This window comes from Anguilla anguilla, chromosome 17 (assembly GCF_013347855.1).
Source record: "Anguilla anguilla isolate fAngAng1 chromosome 17, fAngAng1.pri, whole genome shotgun sequence".
NCBI classification, from domain to species: Eukaryota; Metazoa; Chordata; class Actinopteri; order Anguilliformes; family Anguillidae; genus Anguilla; species Anguilla anguilla.
The window spans coordinates 16,398,902-16,422,635 of NC_049217.1; the positions used below are offsets into that span (position 1 = coordinate 16,398,902).

Below are 23,734 nucleotides of genomic sequence, written 5' to 3' on the forward strand. Positions count from 1 at the left end.
GTTCCCAAATTTGCATTTGCAGCCCGTCCCGTACGCTCAGCGAACGAGTCCGCGCGCAACCGAGAAAATAAATGATAAATTAATTATAATTACAATAAAATTGTATTAAAATGGAGTTAATCTGCAGCGCAAGCCTCGTTATTTGTGTATATGTAAAGCAGCCAGTCACTAGGGATGCCTGATATTGTCAGGGTCATGTCAGTATTGGCTGATTACATCTCAGAGCAATCTTACTGGTATCGGCCCATGAAGCGAAGATTATAAATTGCATAATTACAATGTAAATGAACTGAAAATGTAATGTTCAAAAAGCAGCTGTATCGGAGACCTCTGAACCGACTGTTCGTCGTTTATAGAATTTATTTTTCATTTTCAAAATGTGAAAATGATTTCCCATTTTCAGGAGGTGAAGGTGTCCACACATATGTAATAATGCAAAATACATTTCCTACCATTTATTTGTGACTGAATTAATAATACGCTGAAAAAATACGATGGAAAAAAAAATGAATAGTGAAACTTTTAAGTTTTGGAATAATTACGATGGACATAAAAACATACTAAATTGCCCATGGAACAGTATTTTAATGCTACTAAACTTGACTCATTTACATCTAAATTACCCACAACAATTCCCACCAAAAATGCTCTATCAGTCAGAGATTATCCATAAAGCTCTGTCAGCCTTTAATCCCCATCAGTGCAGCTAAAGTGAAAATCATCAACTATACTGGAATCGTTATACACAGCAATAGCTAGCCAGCTACACAAATTATACTGGAAACATTAGCCATAGCTATAGCCGGTTAGCTAAACAAACTATAGGGGAATCATTAGCTATAGCTAGCTACACAAACCATTATTCCAATGGGCCTACACATAAGCTGTCAGTGTCTGGGGAAAAATGCAGCCAATAGACAGGGCGCCTTTGCAGCATCAATGAATTACAATTCACAAGGAAAAAACACCCAATGCAAATAGAGCTCATGAAGGTTTTTAATGAAAACCATTATGTTTCCTTATAGATAATATTTACAGTGCCACAATGCTATCTGACAGACAGCACCCAAGAATGGAGGGGGACTTGAGCATCATTGCCCACAGCCTTGACAATACCAATGTTCTACAGTATCAACTGCTGTTTCAATGCAGACTGCTTAGCAAGGATTGCACAGACTGCATTACTCATTAAACAACAAGCTGCGAAAGCAACAATGCAAAAACAACACTAACGCTAACATTACCCATAAAACAAACTGGTAAAGAAACTAAATTACCCATAAAACAACAAACAGCTAAAGAAACTAGAATTACACACAAAACAACAAACTGGTAAAGAAACTAACATTACACATAAAACAACAAACTGCTATAGAAACTAACATTACACATAAAACAACAAACTGCTATAGAAACTAACATTACACAAAACAACAAACTGCTATAGAAACTAACATTACACATAAAACAACAAACTGCTATAGAAACTAACATTACCCATAAAATATCAAACTGCCAAAGAAACTAAAATTACCAAAAAAACAACAAACTGCTAAAGAAACTTAACATTACACATAAAACAACAGCTACAGAAACTAACATTAACCACAGAGCAACAAACTGCTACAGAAACTAACATTAACCATAGAGCAACAAACTGCTAAAGAAACTAACATTAACCATAGAGCAACAAACTGCTAAAGAAACTAACATTAACCATAGAGCAACAAACTGCTAAAGAAACTAACATTAACCATAGAGCAACAAACTGCTAAAGAAACTAACATTAACCATAGAGCAACAAACTGGGTAATGTGAAACAAAAAACAGTTCACTCTTGGCTGGGGCCTCTCTGTGCAAAGGTCGCATCCTGTGTCTGTGTGGTCTTCCTCCAGGTACTCTGGTTTCCTCCCTTAAGCCTGAAGACATGCAGGTTAGGTTAAGTGGAGACTCTAAATCTGTGTTTGTCAACCCTGGTCCTGAGGGCCCACTGTGTACGCTGGCTGTTGTCAAAGTCAATCTCCCAATCAATCAAAGCTGTTGAAAATGTGTTCAACCGTAACTAAGTGGTTAAACTTTTTTTAACACGATGCAGGTTTGGCTTGATGCCATTTGCGGTCAGTTAAACTCCATTCATTTTTACAAAGAATTATTTTTAGCTTTCCACACTCAGAAAATTGTATCCAATTGATTTTATCCATCAGTTTGGAAATAAGTCAATTAAAAATGAAACCCATTTCAATTGATATTCTTTGCCATACAGCACATACAGCACAGTAAATGACAGCATAAGTTTGTCAGAATGATTGAAATTCCTGAGATGTGAATATGGGACATTTATTTTTTTAGGGCAAACACAGCCATTTCTGGCATAATGTAGCTTTAAGAGGGTAAATCTTCCTACAATAGAAAGACAAATTAAGAACAATTACAATACGGAGCATGTTACTATTGTTGGAACAAAAACCAGAATACACAGTGGGACCCCATGGACCAGGGTTGAGAAGCACTGGTCTAAACTGCCTGCAGGTATGAGTGTGTGAGTGAATGGTGTGTGTGCCCTGCGATGGATTGGTGAACTGTCCAGGGTGTATCCCTGCCTCTGACCCAAAGCATGCTGGGATAGGCTCCAGCAACCCCGTGACCCTGAGCAGGAATAAGCGGGTTAGATAACAGATGGATGAATGAAAAACTTAATTCACCACAACCCCGAAGGGAAAAGGGTAGCAAGTAGCCTCATCCGACGCAAGCGATGCCAGGAACTTCCTTTTTTTTTTTCTTCTTTGCCCCCAACCAGGATTGTTGTGAATGTAACTAGGCAACACATCACGCTGGGAGGAAAGGGCCACTTCCCCAATTGCAAGCACAACTCTCGCAGGTGCTGTATCGCCAGTAGGTGTCGCTGGGGAGCAATAAGGAGGAGCTAACCCCAGCTGACAATCCCTCACATGGAGACACGGCCAATTCGGGTCCCTCGATACGCCCTGTCACTAGCCGACGGGCGGTCCAGCGAGATTCAGACCGACACTCCGGCGGTCAAAACCGCACCAAAACGTGGTGCCTTTCCTGACCAACAGGGCAGTGAACATGTTTATACCAAACTCACGCATCACATAAGAGACACTATATCTTACACTGGGAAATGCATCTGGTTACAATGTCTATGCCCTCAGAAACAATCGCAATGCACAGTCCAAAATGTAAAGGTAGAAAATACCACATGAACACAGTACACTTGACTCTCTGAGAAAGCTCGTGGATTTAGGAATGAATTGTGTTTTAGGAGAGAACGTGTCCCCGTATCTCCTGTGTGTATTCCATTACATTACATTACAGGCATTTAGCAGACGCTCTTATCCAGAGCGACTTACACAACTTTTACATAGCATTTTACATTGTATCCATTTATACAGCTGGATATATACTGAAGCAATTCAGGTTAAGTACCTTGCTCAAGGGTACAATGGCTGTGTCCTATCCTGGAATCGAACCTATGACCTTTCGGTTACAAGCCCAGTTCCTTACCCACTGTGCTACACTGCCACCTTAATATTCCGTAATATTCCGTATTACAGGAGAGAACGTGTCCCCGTACCCCTGTGTGTATTCCGTGTTTTAGGAGAGAACGTGTCCCTGTAACTCTGGTGTGTATTCCGTATTACAGGAGAGAATGTGTCCCTGTAACTCTGGTGTGTATTCCGTATTACAGGAGAGAATGTGTCCCTGTAACTCTGGTGTGTATTCTGTATCGCAGGAGTCCGTCGCTCCCCCGTCTGCTTTTGCTGCATAGTTTGTCGCGCCGTGGGAGGCGAACGTCGCCAGGGACTCGCCTGACCGCGCTACGGCTCGGCCACAGTAAACTCAGCCTGCGCGTCCGCTACGCTCCGCGCGGCTCTCAGGTTCCTTCTCATCTTGGTTTTCACGCGTTACCAAGAACGCCAGCGAGGCTAAAGGCGAAGACGCTTCGAAGTCCGCTTTTATTCTGTAAATGTAGCGGCGTTTTTAAGTTTTCCGAGCGGTAGGATCTCCTCAAACGTCCCCCTTTGACCCAAAAACCGCAAACGCGCTCGGCGTGCGCTCGACAGAAGTCAAATAAAACGAAGAGCGCCGACCGCCCTCTGTCCAAGGACAGGCGGTGCGATTTCGGGAGAGAGAACACAACAACAAGATGTTCAGACGACCGCGGGGGTTTTCTGCCCGCCGGATACGTTCGTTAGCGTGTGGCACTTTCGTTAGCCGCGTCGTTAGCGTCAGCTCCGACGCCGATTCGGGACTACAAGGGCGAAGCTTCTGAAACGGGCACCGCCATTGGCCGGCGGACCGTCTCAGCCTGCGGTTCACCAGTCCTGCAGCAACGTCAATCTCGTTATTTTTTTCTTTTTTTAGACATTGCTCTCTCTCACTTCCTCATTAGCCTATTGTTCCACTCTAAAAGCTGAACAAAAACGCCACATTTCCAATAAGAAGTGAAGCACAGTTCACAGTTCAGTACACCATAAGAACGTACCATTAGAGAGACAGAGAGAGAGAGAGAGAGAGAGAGAGTGTGAAATAGAAAAAGAAAAATAAAGAGGGAGAGGGACAAAGAGAGAGAAAGAGCTACAGCTGCCCCTGGCATATGCAGGCCAGCTCTGGCTGCTTTAACCCCACAGAGGGGGTGAGTGTTGACAGTTCTCTTCCTTTCACTTCACAAGCCATTTGCAGTCGCCTCTAAACGCTTCATCTAAATCAGGCTCAGCCTTCGCGAGCAAAAAGGGAATTATAATGGGAAGTGGGCGTTTACCAAATTAAAGCGACGTCGCTCAGATATGCTAATTGCCGCGCGACGGCGCCTGGCGATAGCATCCCAAGCCGCGCGTGTACGCTCTCCGAGAAGAAGAAAAAGAGTTTGCCGTCGCGGGCTTCCTTCCCTCCGAGAGGCTAGTCAAACAAACGGCCCGCGGGGGGGGGGGGGAGAACGCGCCCGGTGCGAGGAGCGGCCCCTTCGCAGCTGAGAATGTGCAAACTCTCCTCTGAAAGAAAAACAAAAAACCAATAAAAACTTCCAGCTTAAGTGAAGCGTGCGCACAAATGTGTGGCTAGTACCCGAACACGCCACCGCGGCTTCGTCTGTTTTCACTGAGGGGTTTTCTTCCTTTTTTTAAATTGCGATTTAATCGTTGTTTTTCTAGGGAGTAAATTTTATTTATTTTTTTTAATCCACGTGAAGTAGCGATTTTAATCCACCTCAAACAAGGTCAGAAAATATTTGATCGGATTAATAAAGCTTGTTCAGGAAGAAACGGCGTTTGTCGTTCTTCCCTTCCAACCCCCTCGACACCCCCCCCCCCCCCCCCCCCCCCCCAAAAAAAAGATGTTAGATCGCTGATTATCATGGTAATTTACGGCTGAATGAGAACAAATCTACATATGTAAACGTGATTACGCAGCTGTCGAAACAAAACGCGTACATACTGAGGTCGGGATCTCGACAGCAACCCATTCAGGACTTCCCAGTCTCTCCTTTCCACGGTCCTGAGAACCGCGGTCATCTTTTTAGCGGATGTCGGCTGTTTTTTTGAGAACGTGTCGACGGTCGATCGCTAGAACAAGGAGACATTCGCGATGCGATGCCCGCGCGCTCCTGCAGTTTATTTCGACGCTAGTGAATGAGCGCGGAAAGTTCCGGAAGCAGGAACTCCAGGGCGTCCCCCCCCCAGTCACTCCGGGTAGCTGAGGTCTCAGGTTTGGGCGTGACGAACGCACGCCCGCCCGCCACGCCCGAAACGCCCGAAACGCCGCCCGCGAATCGGCCGCGCAGAGACGATTTCGGGGAAACTCTACAAACAGGATGCCTGGCTGCCAGGTGAAGGCGGTTTTATCGCACCTTATCCTTCGCAAAAACAGAAAATTGGGGGCAAGACCAATCCCATCCAAAGGTATCATAAATCACGGAGGTTCATTCATTCATTGCAATTTTATATTTGTCCTCGGGGGGGTCGATCGCTTGGGCGGTACAGTGCACATTTAAGAAAAAAATAAAACTAAAATAAAATCGACATCTCACGGAAAAGGTTTATGGATTTAACGCATGATTTGCTCTACAGAATGATTTTTGCAATCCATGACTGAATCAAAGGTCTTTACGGGTTGTGCTTGTATTTACTAATGGTGCTCAGAACACACGTCAGAGAGCTAGGTGTACATGCGCTGCGCTCACGCACACAAAGATCGCTTAAATACATATTGCGTTCTGTTTTTCTGTTATCCGAGCGCACCTTACAACACACAGCATTAGCACACCGCGCGACTGCCTGGCGCGATTACGATTTGCCAGATTAAACTACACAGAGAATGAAAAAGGTGAATGAAGTCGCGTGCATCCTGCGTTTCAACAACCACTTCAGCGAAGAACAGAACTGAAAGTACGCTAAGGGTGTCGGAAACCGCACGACGGTGATTTAAGTCCTTACGTCATTGTTGTTGCCGCTACTGTTTGTGAACCGCTGTAGGACCTGGCTGTTTCCTTAAGGAAGTGTTGCTTTCTCTACTGCGAAATGCACACAGCTTTTTAACATAACATCTACACTGCATCCATCCACACAGTGCATACAGCTGGATATATACTGGAGCAACGCGGGTTAGAAGTACCAAGGGCCCAAGGTCAGCGTCCCACCCGGGAATCAAACCTGCAACCTTCATGTTTCCAGGCCAGTTCCCTGCCCATTAAACTACACCGTTGATAAGCGTTCATTAATGTCTCCAAACATGGTCAGCAGCAAATCTAATAGCCAGCGTTTTTTTTTCTGGCTTTACTGTACGTAAGCGGAATGTTCCGGAAGTGCGGTCGCTGCGCTATTTCCAGCCGAAACGCCTCCGCTGTCGACAGAGCTGCGGACGGGACGCGGCGTCGCCGCACACCGGAGAGGGCGGGTTTCCTCCTGCCGCTGTTCACGGGGTCATTCACAGAGGACGAGAGCGCGTCTTTTATTTATTTATTTATTTATTTATTTTTTTTTAAACGACCGCGGCTTTCAGCGCGGCCGCCCGCTTCGGTAACAGGCCCCGAGAGCCGGAGGGGCGATTCAGGCGACACCTGAAAATTTCGGCTGGGACCGCTCGAAATGGGACCGTTTATCTTAATTGCGCCTCGAGGGCACCAGAGGCGCTCTGAAAGGGAAGGAGCGCCGGGCGTCTGGTGGAACCGGCGACCGCCCAAAAAAAAAAAAAAAAAACCCATTTCTCAATGACAGAAATAGAGCAGAGCTTATATACATGTCATTTAACATTCATGGAAGCACTTTCAGGTGAGTAATTACATCATCTTTTATACATGAGCTCGGCATTTGGGACTACGTTTCGACTAAAAAAAAAAAAAAAAATTTTTTTTTAAAACCACAATTTCCCAAGAATTCAATGCGATAAAAAGAAACCTTTCAGAAACTATCATAGCGCGCGAGTACTGTGTTATTTAACACCGAACAGCGACACAAACCCTTTTAAAACCATCATATGATGCTGCTCTGGTCAAAAAACATTTTTTTTTACCTGAACTTTTAACAAATCCGGGAGGTAAGACCGACTCAAGAGGTTCTGAGCATGCACATTATTTAGTGTGCATTCCACATTCTGGACAGAAACGCACAAATAACCAGAGTTTGGGGACAATTCCATTTCAATACGGAGAAAGAATTGAAGTCGCCTAGACATTTTGCGGCCGCAAACTTAAATTTCTGTTCATTTCGCAAACAGACAGAGCTGGAATGAAAGGGTTAAATGAGCGCCCTCGCGTTCCCTATGGATTCAGGGTCAGAGCCACAGCGGCGGTGTGACCTTCGGTCCGTCACCGCCGCGGTCGTCAGGATCACCAGCGGCGCCGGGGGGCCCAGCTCTCAGTCACGCTCTCCTGTCGGGACCGCAAAAGCGCTGACCGGATATCCTGAGAAGCGTCATCCTCCTCCTCCCCCCGTTCATGAAAACGACGGCGGCACGCAATCCGAACCTCGCCGCGGACGAGCGGAAAAAAAAACCGCCTCGACGCATCGCGAGTCGCGCTGGAGCGACTGACGCGGGCGTTCTGAGGAGGAACCGGAGGGGAACGGTCGCCAGCCGCCGCGTCGCCTGGCAGAAGCCCGGCCGGAAAAAAAAAATCGATCGGTAAAACCGGCTCGGCGGAATCCCCCCCGCCGCCAAGTCGCGGGGAAAAATCGACGCGCTTTTACAACGTGGACAGATGGGTGAGAGAGAGAGAAGGACGGATGGGGATAAACGAGGAGCGGGGCGAACGTCGCGTGCCGGGCAGGAAGGTTCCCGATGCGTCCGCGGCGGTGCGGCTACGCGCGTTAGCGCTCCTGTGCGCCTCCGCGCACGCATCTTACATTTTTAACGCTGTGTGCGTCAGTGTAGTACGGCGTCAGTACAACTTTCCATTCAGCTCAGCGTTAAGGCGTTTCCGTTTTTCCCTTCTTGAGGCAAAACTAGTAAACAATAAGCATAATGTCACACTATGTTCGATAGGTGTTGTCGAAATGAGAGCTGGAAAGTGGAACTACTAAGCTCATATCAGTGGAACTACTAAGCTCATATCAGTGGTTCAGTTTGGCCCAGCCGAGGATCTGTAGATGTTGAGGCTTTATTATTTTTTTTTATAGCTATGGAACTTTCCTGCCCGGTTTGGAAGGAGCTGGTCTTAAAATCGCCGGAATGTTTGTACAAGCAGCTGAAAGTTAATCACATCTCTTCAGCTTGTGGGTGTGGTTTCTGGGCGTGTGCCTGTCCATACCGACAGACCGACTTCAAAGGCACTGGAGCTTATGGAAGGATCCGGAATCTGCTGAAGCATGGCGAGGGGGGGGGAAGAAAGTGCCGAAAACCCAGGCTTCGCATCGACGCTGCCAATCAAGAGAACTGAGAACCGCGAACGAATCTCGCCGTCGAAACGAGGACCCGATTCAGTAAAAAACGAGCAAACTTTCAGTTCAAATCGGTCTGGAAACAAGAATCGGTCGAGACTCGTTCGTTTTGGCATTCGACACACGGCAGAGAAGGCACTCGGCAATAAGACCCAAATACATTCCGGAAGCGTTTGAGGTAACTTTTTTTCGAAAATACTGGTCCACTGTAATTAACTGCCACCGGGATAATTTATCTAGCGCTCGCAATGAAGGTGCCAGGAATTTCTGCCGCCATCACTTGCAGAACCCGTTATACTGCTAAAATGGTGCCATTTTAGACAATTGAAAATACTGGGAATTCAAAGAATGCATTCTATATTATTCCGTGCATTCAGTACAGTGCAGAGCGATGGTACGTTCGGTTGAAAGAGAGTCAAATAACTACAGCGTCCTGTAGGCTTTTTGTCACAGCCCACTCTGATGTGTTGATGTGCTCAATTCACATGAAGCGTGTGCAGTGATGGCAAGCTGGTTTTGGTGGCTATTTATTTATTAAAGAACCTTGTCAAACTGAACGAAAAATCATAAATCACCCTAGGCACATCAAGCCTTTGTTCTTAAAAAGTTTCCTTTGAGAAACCAATATGGGATTCCTAATGCACGTGCAGACCTTTGTTTCTGTGCATTTCCTGGCTGCATGAGATGACGACTGCTGTGTGCATCGTTTCAAAACTGTTTGTGCAACCCTGTTCATATGATTAGCATAAGGAAACAGCCACGAACCAACACGGATAAGAAAAGAAATGATCAATTCCGAAACGGTCTTGGAAACGTTCTTGCGCGCGGTTCGCGGTCGGATGTGACCGTACGCGTTTTGCGAACGAGGCATCTCTCGAGGGAAAAGCATTCAAAATGATGGGACGGCACAAAAAAAAAAAACTGTCACTATCGCTGAAATGATCGTGAGAACCGATGAAAGGTAACGGCCGCCGAAAGTAGGAAGTGCACTCTGCGGTTACCGAAAACGCCGCCTGAAACGACGACGCCGGGTGAACTTCCTCCGACTGAAACACCTTGGCGATCTTCTCTCGAGGCGGTGAGAGACGGCGGAAACGGGGGAGATTTCCTGGCGAAAGCCACGTCGAAGCGCGCTCTCCGGGACTCGCTTCAAAGAGAAACGTCCGTCGCGAATAAGCGGACGGGAGATCGCAGAGAGGAAGGTTAACGTTTCACAGGTTTAGGATACCCTGATTAACATTTTTACATTGCGTACATACACCGAGTCTCACAAAGACAGACTGCTTCAAATTTAATCGCTACTAAATGCAAAGTCGGTTAAAACTGGTTCTGTTTAACCTGACTACACCTATGTAAATTCCCCCTCGACGGCGGATTTATTTAGGTATTCTTATATCTCCAACTTATTCAAATTAGTAGAATATTGTTGCATATCCTTCATCATAAGCAAAAACTGGTTGGGCCAAAAAATATACACTAAAACTGATATTAAAATGTATAAACTCCAGAAACTGAAATAGATGTATGCAAGAGCACTTTTGATTTTAAAAAGGCACACAATGCACTCCGAGAGAACCCAGCCAACTATGCTTCTGTGACCTGAGCAGCACAAACAGGCGGAGAGGAGAGGCCTCGTCGCGACAGGCAGAGAGGAGAGGCCTCGTCGCGACAGGCAGAGAGGAGAGGCCTCGTCGCGACAGGCAGAGAGGACAGGCTTCGTCGCGACAGGCAGAGAGGAGAGGCCTCGTCTCGACAGGCAGAGAGGAGAGGCCTCGTCGCGACAGGCAGAGAGGAGAGGCCTCGTCGCGACAGGCAGAGAGGAGAGGCCTCGTCGCGACAGGCAGAGAGGAGAGGCCTCGTCGCGACAGGCAGAGAGGACAGGCCTCGTCGCGACAGGCAGAGCGGCCTAATAGTGACATTTTCATCAGAAAAGATGAAAGTGCCAAAGAGCTGGCTGACCTGCAGCTCTCCCTGTGTTAACTAACAGCAAAGCTGCAGTACCCTGAATATCGCGGCTCCCAACACCGGGATGCCCACAGTCTACGCTGGCTTCCAGTTATACTGACCAATTAACCAATTACGAGCTGTTCATTCCAACCCTGGATTTCTGGGAAACACGTCTGTGTCTTTCACATAATGGATTTCATAAATAAAGATATTTATTCAACAGATTCCTGGACATTCCCGAATGAACAAATTATTCAAATTAACATCTGAATGGAACTCTCCTTGCACAGCGAGAAACCAGGACAAGGATTTCCAATCATTATTCCATAAATAATGAGAGACAGGATGGCGACTCATCCTCATGGTCATATCAAGAGAAAAGCTTATTAGCCAGAGTAGTTCCCATTCCCTAGCAACAGGAGGGCCTAATATCTGGAAAAACCCATGGCCATAAACACACAATAGAAATTTTACTTCAAGATACTACCTAGCAACCAGACACTCAAGCAGCAAGCCAGGTTCGCTGTCACTTCTGTAACTATTCAAATTCAATTTGATCTTAGGTCAAACTGTTCTCTCAGTATGTTTTCTATCATGGATAGCTAGCGAGCCATCGACTCCGGTTGCTTCAAAACTGCCGCTACCCTGCCGTAGCAAAACCGTAACTAAACTGCCTTCGTTCGGTTGAGCACCTACGCGACGACACATGTAAAACTGAATAAACACGGTACATATACATACGCCAAATGGCTTCGCTAGCTCAGTGCAGATGTAAAACAAGTGCTGTTATGTGTTACACACGGACCATCTGAAACTGACGATGGTTTACACTGCATATGGATTTTACACAGTAATTATCTTTCTTTTTTTGCAATAAATTATTTTGGGTTTTCTGTTAAATTTTGCACAAACTGAGAAGACTTAAGTTACTATGAGGCAGGCTTGTATTTAGACGTGCAAACTCCGGGACTGTTATGCTTTCGGCATTTTTTCAGTTTATGGCTGTTTTTCCATCTGAATGATACAGTATGCGTCCTTTTTGAGACATGATGTGATATATTTGCTTTTCATGTGATATATTTATTCAGTTACACAGATATCGCGATGCGTTGCAGATGATTGCCCTGCAATATATTGCATATCGCAGGATCACAAGTATTGTCGTGTTATCGTATCATGAGAAACATATTGTGACAGTACCAGGAGTTACTCGGACTCCCAGCCCCAGTTGCTGGTCTTGTTTGTTGTCTTCATTGCAGATTTATGGCTAGTTAGTTTGTCACTTAATCTAGCTGTGGAAAACTTTAGAAATGCCCCCTACTGCCAAACTGTGCACTGACATACGATATGGGTCACTTACAAACGTACCCACATTACTGCACATTTAAAGCTAATTTCTGTCATTAAGTATTCACGCAAGGAAGTCACGCAGCTCAAGAATTAACTTCACCTTTGCAACTCAATCCAAGTACACGACAATTACCCTTTCAACGCACCTTGGGAACAGCCGTAAAATGAGCTCATGTGAACTGATCAATAATAATAATTAAAAATATTATTTGTGGAACTTGATTTTTTTTATTTTATTTATTTAAACAGGATGAAATGAAAACAAGAAGGTTGGTTCAATGCCATATCTGAGGAAACAATCCTGCAATAAAAACCAAACCAGGCAACCACGCGTATTATACAGCAAGTAATCCACACGCGTGATTAGCAGTGCGGGTAGAAGCACGTACCTGATGTTCATCTTGTGCGTGCTGAATCCCAGCAAGGGGTCCAGCACCAGGCTAGTGGCCAGATCATCTGTCTCGCACAGCTCTCGGACACTCATTCTACTGCATCCCTCCATCTCCTTCCTCCATCCACATACTGAAACGCAAACAACATCAGGGTCAGTGTTATATTCAACGACAGCGGGAGGAAGAGACCGAGAGGGAAACAAAGCATTCAAATGAGTGTGATACCTGGTAGTGTACAAAATTTTAACACCTCATTGGCTAGCCATGCGGCCAAGCTAACAAAGTTAGCACGATCAGCTAACCAGCTCCGCACAAGCGACCAGTTCAATATATTCTTCCTCCAGTTTTCAAACGCTAGCCAACTAGTTACCAAGTCCCCCTTCAGTGGCACACAACCCACTTCACTATGAAAACGTGATAGACAGCCAAATCATTATTCCCTGCAATCCTCCTTGGCTCAGACTTTGAAGTAGCAAAGCATGCAAAATGTAACGTCTAGCGTGCACACATAAGCTTACGCGTATACCGAATGGTTGACCAGCTAACGAAGACAACGTTAATATAAATTGGTTATATACCGTTAACTAAGTTAAGCCAGATAGCTAACTGTATGTTATACATCTCCATGGGCACCTAATACCAGATAACAAAGCAAAAACTGTCTAGTAGATGGCACTAACAAAGTAAGACTGTTCAGACTGTGATATGCTGGGGTCTCTTGGGAATCAAAACTGGCTAGTCTGAACACAATGTAACTTTAGCAATGGTGGCTAACAAAATTTAAAGTGTATTGCTAAAGGATACTTCGATGTAGCTAAGCAGCTAACGTCGGAAAATGCCAACCATCCGCTAGCTAGCCTTGTCAGCTAGCTGCCTACGAGACCTCGCTGAAGGACACACCGACCAAAGCGGGACCTCACAATGGGGCTAGACATACAGCGACCAAATGAGACGCCAGCGTAACCGAGAAGGATTATTATTTTGCGAGCAACCTCGCTAGGTAGTTAAGTTAGCTTAAACGCTAATAACTTACACCGAGTGAGCTGACTGGCTGTTGTTAAACAGTTTCATGTAAGCTATGCCAGGTTAGTTTAGGTAGCTAACGAACAGAGAAACCGGAAGAACACAGCGCAGTTTATCGGAAACACGAAACTTAGCTTGTTAGCTGTCTAGCTTCCCAGCAACTGTGGCTAACCGTTAATTAGAAACGCACCTAACCTTAGCAAGCGTTGGATACTCTGCAAATAAGTCACCGATTAGCAGGCTTGTTACCGAGCTGGCTAGCTATCCGCCTAGCTTAGCATTAGCATACAGTTAGCTACCTATATCATGCCGTTACCTGACAGTCTTGTGTCGATGTTGCTGGTCGCCTCTCGTCCGAAGACTAACGTTAGAATAACTGATAGTCGGTGAAAGTGCGCTAACTTCAACGTATCTCGGTATCGCGTGGAGCATGGATGTTTGAACTCAACGAAGTGGTGCACTATGAACTCATCCGTAGCTATTAATTACATTATTTTGTGGAAAACTATCGTTTTAATTGTGTTTTTAAACATAGAAGTTTCACAACGAGACACAACGCAACCGACCTAGTCATATGTATTTTGTTCAATTGGTTTACACTGGAGTCATTTAATGCCGTTGTGCACGTTTTCACCTCGATTGGTCGTCATGTGTTTCCATTCGATAAGCAGTGTTATGATTGGCTAAACGAGTGGTACTCCGATGCGAAATGGTGTGATTGGCTAAACGAAGTGTACTTCGATGCGAAGTGTTGTGATTGGCTAAGTAGGGTGTACTGAAAAAATCACCCGCCCTTAGATAAGACGTCAATTGCATGACTGCAGTTCGAGAGTTGTTGTATCCATTTAACTGTGAAAGAAAATAAATTCAAAGATATCGTTGTATCAAGCTACACTCAAGCTGTTTTTCTTTGGGAGGTTATATGCTATAAAAGTCTAAATAATTATGTGATCGTCTCTTCGTCACTATATGGTCGAGTTTATAAACTGAGTGAATGGTGTTCAATGGCACAAAATTGTGTTTTTATGTGGTGTTATTCGTTTTTAAAGTGGTGTATGCACGTACCATTTATGGTTCATTTGCCGTCTCAGTCTATGGACGCAAAACATGGTTTTGCCAGACGTATCTTTAGGTACGAAAATGTTACTTTTACCTTATTCGAAATTAACGTTAAAACGTTTGCAAAAAACAGCGTTGACTCAGTCAAAAGTTCAATGGTTGGCAACAGAATTTAAAAAAATAAAATGACCGCATAATATCTCATGGGACAGTAAAGTGTCCCAACGGGAACGGGGGAGTGACAGAAAATGGGGGCCTGGGTAGCTGAATAATGCTTGTTTGATTTCTTGTGTCTCAAATAAAAGTGCAATAGTGTTGACAAGTGGATGGAGGAAAGAGATGAAGGGATGCATTACTATAAACAATAATGCCACATTCCAATAATTTTATATTCTGCTTTTGTGTAATCGTTCACATTCTGGGTTGCAGATGCACACCTCAGAATGTGAACACAATGGGCAATGCGAGTATAAATGGTATATTACGGTAGAGCATGACTCACAGGCTATACACAACATGAGGCAATGGTCGTACTGCGACGGCCAGCCAGCTCTACGTCTTCTCGAAAAATCTAGAATGTTCTTATCACCTACTTATACCGTACCAAAGAACCGTGTCTAGTTAATTAACAATAACCATCTCCGATTATTATATTTACACGGTGAATTAAACTTAAATACTGAGGTAAGTTGCAAATAAAATTTCCTAACGTTAGCTGGCTACCTGGATTCACAGCTCATAGCTAGTTATTTTTTACAGTCTCTGGTTATTACTAATATACTAGCGTAGCGTGCTTGCTAAATAATTTTACTTGATAGCTAGTCGTTCCCTGGTTAGCCGTATTGAAGTCTGAGGTCATGTTAGCTAGTAGTAAGGCGAAAGATATATAATACATTTTGCAGTGTTGGAGGGCAACACTTACAATTAGCTGCAACGTTACCGAATGCTCATAGCAAGTCACAGCCCGTCCCTCGTGGTAGCCTAGCCTATGCTGACTGGCTCCGTAGCTAGCGCGAGCTAAGTTAACGAGCTACCTATAGCCTACGGTCGATATTCGGACCGGTTCGTTAACACTTTGCGGTAGATCCGCTAAGTTAACCAGTAGACCCCTAAAGAGCAAACCGTTACTTTGGTAGCTATCTGGCTGTTGCTGAAGCCAGGTGTGTAATTGATATATGCCCGTATTTAGTTTACTAACTAGCGTTAGTTTACATTGGTCATAGCTAACTTAAAGGATATTCAGAAGACTGCCAGTCTGAGGAATGCTATTTTTTAGTGCCATCATTAGTTCAGTCCAATAGCTTATTTTCCTGTTGGTTATGTGTGCGAACCTTCATTCGCACCTTCGAGTAAGCCATGCTTGTTTGCTGCTTTACATAATCGCCCTCACGATTATATATAGTTTGTGATACGCCTCCGGAACGTAGAATGTCAATGGGTGAAGTCGTTCATAGTTTACTGCTTGGTTGCTCCGAATGTTGCTACGGTAAGGACAAACACAAACAGACTCAGTGCAAATACTGTAGTGCAGTCGCTCGGAGTAAGTGGAGCATGTGATCCAAACGCGAAACTCAAAAGTATAGAGTGCATGCAAGTTAGTTTACCAACCTGTTTTCCTGTCTGTCCTAGGTGTCCTCTCTCGTCTCTTTAAAGCTCAAGTCCACACTACCACTGTCACACTCTGTTTTCCCCTCTCTGTGAAAATAGGAGGGATTAGCCCTTCTGCATTGCATTAACCCCTTTTGGTCTCCGCTCCCTCTTTGTCCAGAGCGTGATGGCTGAGGGTGAAGGTAACAGGCAACACCCTCGTAACCTACAGGGGATCTTGCGAATGGCTGTGGAGGCAGGCTCTGCCGCTGACGGAACTGCCCCCAGTGAACCCATGTCAGAGGAGGTAAATACGCGCGACAGCACCAGTTTCCCACACACACACACGCGCTGCTGCTGGAATCCTCGCGTGCCGACTTAGCACGTGCCTTCTGCTGCGTCCCGCGCTGGTCGTGGTTGTAAAGTTGGACTGCCTTCGCGAGCTCAGCGCCGCGGACACCGCGCAACAAAGGCTCCTGTTGTTATTTCCAGTAGCAGCCAAAGTACACTGCCAGTTCAGATGGCGTAGTGTTTTGCCATGTTAACTGCACTGAAATCCTATTCTCAAAAATGAGACCCTTGACTAAGTGCTGTGCTGACGGGATGCTTCGGATTTTCCGTCTGGTTTTATTCGAAAACCCACAGTTGAAACGGCATTTTTTCGGCATTAAAAGATTTATTCAAACCGGTGCCAATGGCTGCAGTAAATGTAAGAAGCTTTTATGTAATTTCCTGCGAGACTACTATGTTCGAAATTAACGCGGATGACGCATTAGGTTTTGCTCACCCAATACCATTCAATGGTTTTGCCAGATAGCGATTATGAAGATTATTGCACATTTGCATTTTTGAATGCATTTGCTATTTTTACACGCGTGTGAAGTGTTGCATTGGGGGGCGGGGAGAGCGTGGGTCACGATGAGAGGTACCGGTTGTGAGGACAGCAGAACTAGAGGGCTGACGTCAGGCCCGTCAGTCTCTGCAGTTATGTGTGGGAATAACTCCACCCCCGCTCGCTCTCTCTCGCACGCCCAGAGAAAAGAGTGGCTGAGGGCCGCCATGGCGGAGGTGTGCCGGGGACAGAAAGACGAGGTGGAGCAGATGAAGGAGTGCCTGGCCATCCTCCGCCGAGAGGAGGCGAAGGGAACGGAAGGGGACGAGGAGGAGGAGGACGAGGAGGAGGAGGAAGACGAGGCGACGGAAGACGCTCTGGAGTTGCTCTCCGAGCTCTGCGAGAACCTGGACAACGCCAGAGGTGAGGGAGTGGCGGGGACCTCACACTACTTCAGTTTACACACAGATGTGCATGTGTGTGTCTGTCTGGGGTGGCAGTGTAGTATAATGGCTAAGGAGTTGGTCTTGTCACCTAAAGTTCACAGGTGCAATTCCAGGGTAGGACACTGCTGTTGTACCCTTGAGCAAGGTACTTAACCTGTATTGCTTTAATATACATCCAGCTGTATAAATGGACGCAATGTAAATGCTATGTAAAAAGTTGTGTAAGTCGCTCTGGATAAGGGCGTCTGCTAAATGCCTGTAATGTAATGAATTGTCTGTGTGATAGCGAGCTCGGCTCATCATTTATGCTTAGTCACGGTGTGCACAGCCTTGCACGAGGGAAAGGGGTGTCATCTTTATCCACTTAGCGTACCGTGACGCATCATGCCGTAGAAGTATTCGCCCCTCTTGGGTGAATAGAGTTTTGGCCGTTGGTCCGAAGCAACAACCAGTGTTGTGTAATACCTCAAGCAGCCACCAGGGTCAGAGGCTTGTTTCTGGACAGCTGGAGAAAACAACTGTTAGCCCAAAGTTGACCAGCTGGAATTAGGGAAACAAGGCAGCAGTCAGCAACAGGCTGTGCGGACGCCTTACAGTACGGGACAGCTGCCGCGGAACCCCGCACGACCTGCGCCCTAATTTGGTCACGCAGACGTGCGTTGGACGCACGCGAAGCGGGGCAAACGCGAGGCGGGGTCGCTCCAGTTGAGACAGCGGTTCGACGCAGAGCATGTCAGATGAGAAAATTGAGCAGTGAACTCCGTGAACTCTGTGAACTCCGATTCGGTCTGGGCTTTTAACGCCCCTGCTGCTTTCGTCCTCTACGCCGTCTGTTGCCCGAATTGAACTGATGCGGCTTCGCACGTCTTGCGGAAAGAGTCCGTTATGAGTCAGAGCCGAATGCCCGCGCGGCGAGAGCGGATTGCGCTAACGTTTCACACCCTCCCCCCCCCCCCCCCCCCCCTCTTTTCTCTTCCCTCAGATTTCATGGTGCTGGGGGGGCTGGACCTGTGCCTGTCCCGATGCCTGGCGCACCCGCAGGGTGGGGTCCGGTGGAGGGCCGCCCAGCTCCTGGCCTCCTGCGCTCAGAACATGCCGGAAGTCCAGCGCCACCTGCTGGACCGGGAGGCCCTGACCAGGCTGCTCCGGCTGACCGACGCCGACCCCCAGCCCGCCGTCCGGGTGAAGGCCCTCTACGCCGTGTCCTGTGAGCATTCCGTCCGCACCGCTGGACCGCGTCACCCCATCCGCCCCCCCCCCCCCTCGCCCCCCCACCCTCCACGCGGTTCGGTTTTTCCCCTCATGATTCTGTTTCGTGTAGCTCGTTGAATTTCCGAGAAGTTATGTTCCCTGGCGTCGGATGCACTGAATTACCGGGCCGTGGCTGTTCCGCGTAGTTCTGCTGAAAGTTAAGAACGCCGCGAGTTCCTTTCAGGGCCGCTAATTTTCGCGGTCGAGAGCACACGTCTGCCCGGATGGTTGGCTTGCCGTCTGCAGGATGTGTTTTTTTTTTTCTTCTTTTTGCAGTGCACTTATTGCATTACATTTTATTCGGCAGACGCTTTTATCCAAAGCGACGTACAATAGGTCGTTGGAACAACTACAAAACACGGATCTGATCAGATACAATTCCCATTGCGTATCATTTATCCATAGCCGTGAACATCTGGTCTAGTTCATGCAGTATGCAGAGGCTAAGTCAGTAAAGTTATGGCAGGTCAAACTAGAAGTAAGAGATCTGATAAAAAGCTACAACATCAAGATGAAGCTACAAGTGCAATATAAGTGCTAGATGAAGAAACAAGTGTTACATGAAAGTGCAAGAAGATCAAGATAGAAGTGATGTAAGACAGTGATCTGGGATTGGGACAGACCTGGGTCAAATATGTATTTGTATTGGATTTAAATACTTTTCTGTGCTCTGTTGATCTTGCCTGGTATAATTGAGCCTGGCAATATGACCAGAAGGCAGGGTTTGCACTTTTGGAGAGTATTTCATTGGTTCCAATACACCAGACAAGATCAGTAAAGCGTAGAAAAGTATTAGAATCCAAAACAAATACGTATTTGAGCCAGGTCTGGATTGGGAGTAACCCTGCGGAGGAGTGGTGTAGTTAGTCAAGGTACAGTCTGAAGAGATGCGTCTTCAGACCGCGTCACGTTGCCATAGTTACGCTTTGATGTTTTGCATTGGATGCGGTTGACCCAGTTAAGGGTCTTTCCTTGCGCTGACCTGTCCCTGAACCCCCCCCCCCCCCCCGCAGGCCTGGTGCGCGAGCAGGAAACTGGCCTCAAGCTCTTCCTGTCTCTGGACGGGTTCTCGGTGCTGATGCGGGGGATGCAGTCGGACAACGAGAAGCTCCGGACCAAGTCCGCCTTCCTGCTGCTCAACCTGCTGACCGCTCACCCAGAGCACAGAGGTACCGTCCTGTCTGTGCTGCACGGGTGCTGCACTATCGTGTCTGTACTGCAGAGTGTGTCTCAGACAGTGCTGTCTGGGCTGATCTGATTAGGTGTGTGTGTCTCAGACAGTGCTGTCTGGGCTGATCTCATTGGGTGCGTGTGTTTCTCAGACACCGTGCTGTCTGGGCTGATCTGATTGGATGTGTGTGTGTGTGTGTGTCAGACAGAGTGTTGTCTGGACTGATCTGATTTGGTGTGTGTGTGTTTCTCAGACACAGTGCTGTCTATGGGGATGGTGCAGCAGCTGGTGTCCATTCTGCGAACTCCCCATTCCCCCTTCCATGAGCACGTGCTAGGAACTCTCTGCTGGTGAGATATTACATGCGCACTATACACACTCACACACACACACAAACACACTCACTCTCATACACACGCACGCACACACACGCTTGTACGCATACACACATACACATCTACACCATTATACACACTCACACACGCATACATGTGCACACACTTGCACACACACACACACACGCTCACACGCACATGCATGTACACACGCATACGCACGTGCATGTGCACACACTCCCTGGAAAGGGCCTTCCCAAACTGTTGGGGAAGCACAGAATCGCCTAGAATGTGACAGAATGCTGTAGATTTGTTTGCTTTTACTGGAACTAAGGGCCCAAACCATGAAAAACAGCCCCAGACCAAGGGGTGTCCAGATACTTTTGGTCATGCAGTGTATAGTCACACACAAACATCCCAGGGTCTGGGGGCCGGTGCTCAGGGTCTGGGGGCCGGTGCTCAGGGTCTTGTGTGTCTCCCCCCCCAGCCTGGTGGACGGGTGCAGCCAGGGGCTGAAGGACTGCCGCAGCCCCGACCTGGGCCTGGAGGAGCTGCTCAAGAGGAAAGCCCAGGAGCTGCAGGGCAAGGAGGAGAGCCAGGTGCGCCTCGCTGCTGTGCGCCTCCTATACACCTCCTCAACTCTGCTCACCTCACACACACACTGGTGTACACCTCTACTCTCAACACTCTCCCCTTTACACCTCCTCAACTCTCCTCACCTCTCCCTTTTACACCTCCTCTACCCTCCCCACCTCTCCAATGTACACCTCCTCTACTCTCCTCGCCTCTCCCTTTTACACCTCCTCTACCCTCCCCACCTCTCCCCTTTACACCTCCTCTACCCTCCCCACCTCTCCCCTTTACACCTCCTCTACCCTCCCCACCTCTCCAATGTACACCTCCTCTACTCTCCTCGCCTCTCCCTTTTACACCTCCTCTACCCTCCCCACCTCTCCCCTTTACACCTCCTCTACTCTCCCCACCTCTCTTCCTCTCTCTCACACACACACTGCTGTACACCTCCCCACCTCTCTTCTCTCACACTGACACAGCTCCAGCACACCGACCGGCCTCACCTTCTTTCTCCCCACACCGCCGCAGGAGGAGCTGGAGTTCTGCGAGTGTCTACTGGCCGCTTGTTTCCGGGGCCAGCGCCACGACGACAACGGAATGGACCGCTGAAACCCCCCATTGGTCTTACCCCTGCGTCTGCCTTGCCGTCATTGGCCCCGGACAATTCCAAGGATTTGGAAATCATTAAAAACGGCCGTCAGTCATCAGTCTATCTCCATTACGTAGACAGCCGTTTGACCTTACTGACATCAATTTATTCTGATTGGCTGAAAATCCTTCTGCGACCTGCCCGGCTTATGGATATTTTATTCAGGACTGTATATTGACCGTAGTTACCTTTCTGAGCTCCTTGATGAACCCTCCATTTGCATTCAGATGACTCTCTGGAACATAATGTGTCATTTTCATTTTGCAGTTTTGTAAGGATGGGGTAATGCGTTCTCCGATGGTTCTGGCTTGGAGCGAAATTTAGAGCATCAAATTTTTTTTTGTTTATTTTTATTTATCTGTGGAGAAAGCTGTAAAGAGTGAAGTCCGAAGTCTACGGAATTATGACAGTGTTTCGAATGCGATTAATGCTCTGGATTGCCTCATCCAAAGTTTGAAAGAATAAATGTTTTTATAAATGCTTAAAGATGGTGCTTCTGCATGAATCTGCCCAACGACTGGAGAGAGAAGGAAGACCCGAAATGGAGCAAAGTATGGACCGTTTCGCCCGCTGAGTTTTTGCCAAAATACTGGTGAAGGTTTAAAAAAATAAAAAATAAAAAAAAACTTGCACAAGTTAAGTTTGAGGGTGTAAACACAGCGTCACACGTGATTGGCTGTGGCGACGGGCGAATGGGTCAACAGGATGTGCGGATGTTGCCGAGCGCCACACCCAGTCAAAAACCCCCACACTTCCTGTGCACCCGACTCACAAAGGATCTCTGTCCGACTCCAACGTGTCTGTGAGCAGTCCAATTTGAAGAAAAAAGTACCTTTATTTGAGGGCAAATGTTGATTGAATCCAGCCCAGAGCATTAAAAAAACAAGACCAGGTTAAAACCTAGTATATGGCTGGACCTGACACACGTGATCCGGCCGACTGATGGTGTGACTTCGTCACTCACTCAGTCAGTCAGTCAGTCACAGACAGTCGCGTTTGTAGGGGTGGCCCCGCTGTTACGGTCCAGCCAATAAATGAAACCATAGCAGAAAAGACCGATTGGTTTGGAAGCTATTGTCTGCTTGCAAACTGTAAAATAAGTGAACGCATAATACGGGGGTTTAATGGAGGAGGATCTGCTGTGTGTGCTGGTTTTCTGAATCGTAATGAGCTCTGAATCGTTCCTTATGTGGCTCTTGATGGTAGCTGTGGGATTTTCCCTTTTAAGCTGCAGTGTGTTGGAAATGGCTGTGCAGCCCCCGTACGGCAAATGTCCCACATTCGCACGGCTGTGTCTCAGGACGCGGTTAATCAGATCAGCTGATGCATTATGCTAATGCGCGGAGATTAATCTCCTCTAATGGGCCGTATCGGCGAGGCCTCCTGCTTCGGAAAGGGGTCACGTTTATAATAACTGCATTAAGGACCAATCGGTGCGATCAGCGGTTTCTTAATCGCTGAGGGACCTGGACCACTGAGACTAAACCATCCATCCATCCATCCATTTTCTAAATCTCCTGTTCCTGGTCAGGGTTGCGGGGGGGGGGCTGGGTCCTATCCCAACATGCATTGGGTGAGCGGCAGGAATACACACTGGACAGGTTGCCTATCTATCGCAGTGCGCACACACCATTCACTCTTACCTACAGGAAGTTTACAGTCTCTAATTAGCCTAACGTGCACGTTTTTTGGACTGCGGTACGAAACCGAAGTGTACATGGGGAGAACCTGCAAATTCCGATAGGCCTCGGCCAGGATTCGAACTCCGAGCCTTCTTGTTGTGCGGCAACAGCGCTATGCACTCCACCACCACCCAATCGTTTGTTCTATAGCTCAAAGACAAAGCAAGTGGCAATGAACCAATGAGTTAAAAGTGGAAAAATACGAACACAGTTTCAAAAACCTTGACAGACCATTTGCATTAACAAAAATGAATGTTCAGTGCTAGGTGCACCTGGAAAAGCCACTGCTCTAGAACAAATAGTAATCAAGAACCTTCTAGAAAAAAAAATCTCAGTTCAAGAAAATGGGCCAATGGAATGTGATCATTTTGCTTCAGGAAAGCATGTGGTGACCAGCGTCAAGTGTTTTGTGGAGAACACATCAAAGTTTTCAGTGCTAATTCAGCTAATTGAAGTCCAAAAGAATTGGACTCTCAGAGTAAAATGTACACTATCAGTGTTTAATACTGAAGATGTTCCTGTGCAAAATAAACTGTCCCATCAAGT

General features: G+C 46.9%; 2 protein-coding genes across 6 annotated transcripts in view; one reads left to right on the forward strand and one right to left on the reverse strand.

Moving 5' to 3' along the window:
- The window catches only part of kmt5c (lysine methyltransferase 5C), a 37,155-nt gene extending 20,551 nt beyond the window's left edge, over positions 1–16,604 (reverse strand). The window contains exons 1-2 of one of the 3 annotated variants that reach the window (XM_035397754.1): positions 16,271–16,604; positions 12,578–12,710 (exon numbers count right to left, since the gene is read on the reverse strand). In XM_035397754.1, coding sequence (XP_035253645.1) covers positions 12,578–12,690 — 113 coding nt within the window. In that variant the 5' untranslated portion in view covers positions 12,691–12,710; positions 16,271–16,604. Of the gene's footprint in view, positions 1–12,577; positions 12,711–13,613; positions 13,701–13,919; positions 14,186–16,270 lie in introns of those variants that run through there. The other 2 variants (XM_035397753.1, XM_035397755.1) reach the window with 2 other exon arrangements.
- On the forward strand, positions 14,222–22,136 carry hspbp1 (HSPA (heat shock 70kDa) binding protein, cytoplasmic cochaperone 1). Of its 3 annotated transcripts, none has more exons than XM_035397762.1 (8): positions 14,222–15,346; positions 16,431–16,556; positions 17,285–17,504; positions 18,510–18,734; positions 19,792–19,947; positions 20,203–20,299; positions 20,772–20,883; positions 21,337–21,992. In XM_035397762.1, exons 2-8 carry the CDS (start codon positions 16,437–16,439, stop codon positions 21,682–21,684), a joined length of 1,278 nt encoding a protein of 425 aa, XP_035253653.1. In that variant the 5' UTR covers positions 14,222–15,346; positions 16,431–16,436; the 3' UTR covers positions 21,685–21,992. The 3 variants fall into 3 exon arrangements, with proteins under 3 accessions (XP_035253653.1, XP_035253655.1, XP_035253654.1); XM_035397764.1 differs by having other exon boundaries at positions 21,386–21,607; XM_035397763.1 differs by lacking the exon at positions 14,222–15,346 and adding an exon at positions 15,421–16,148 and having other exon boundaries at positions 21,337–22,136.
- The last annotated feature ends 1,598 nt before the right edge of the window (positions 22,137–23,734 follow it).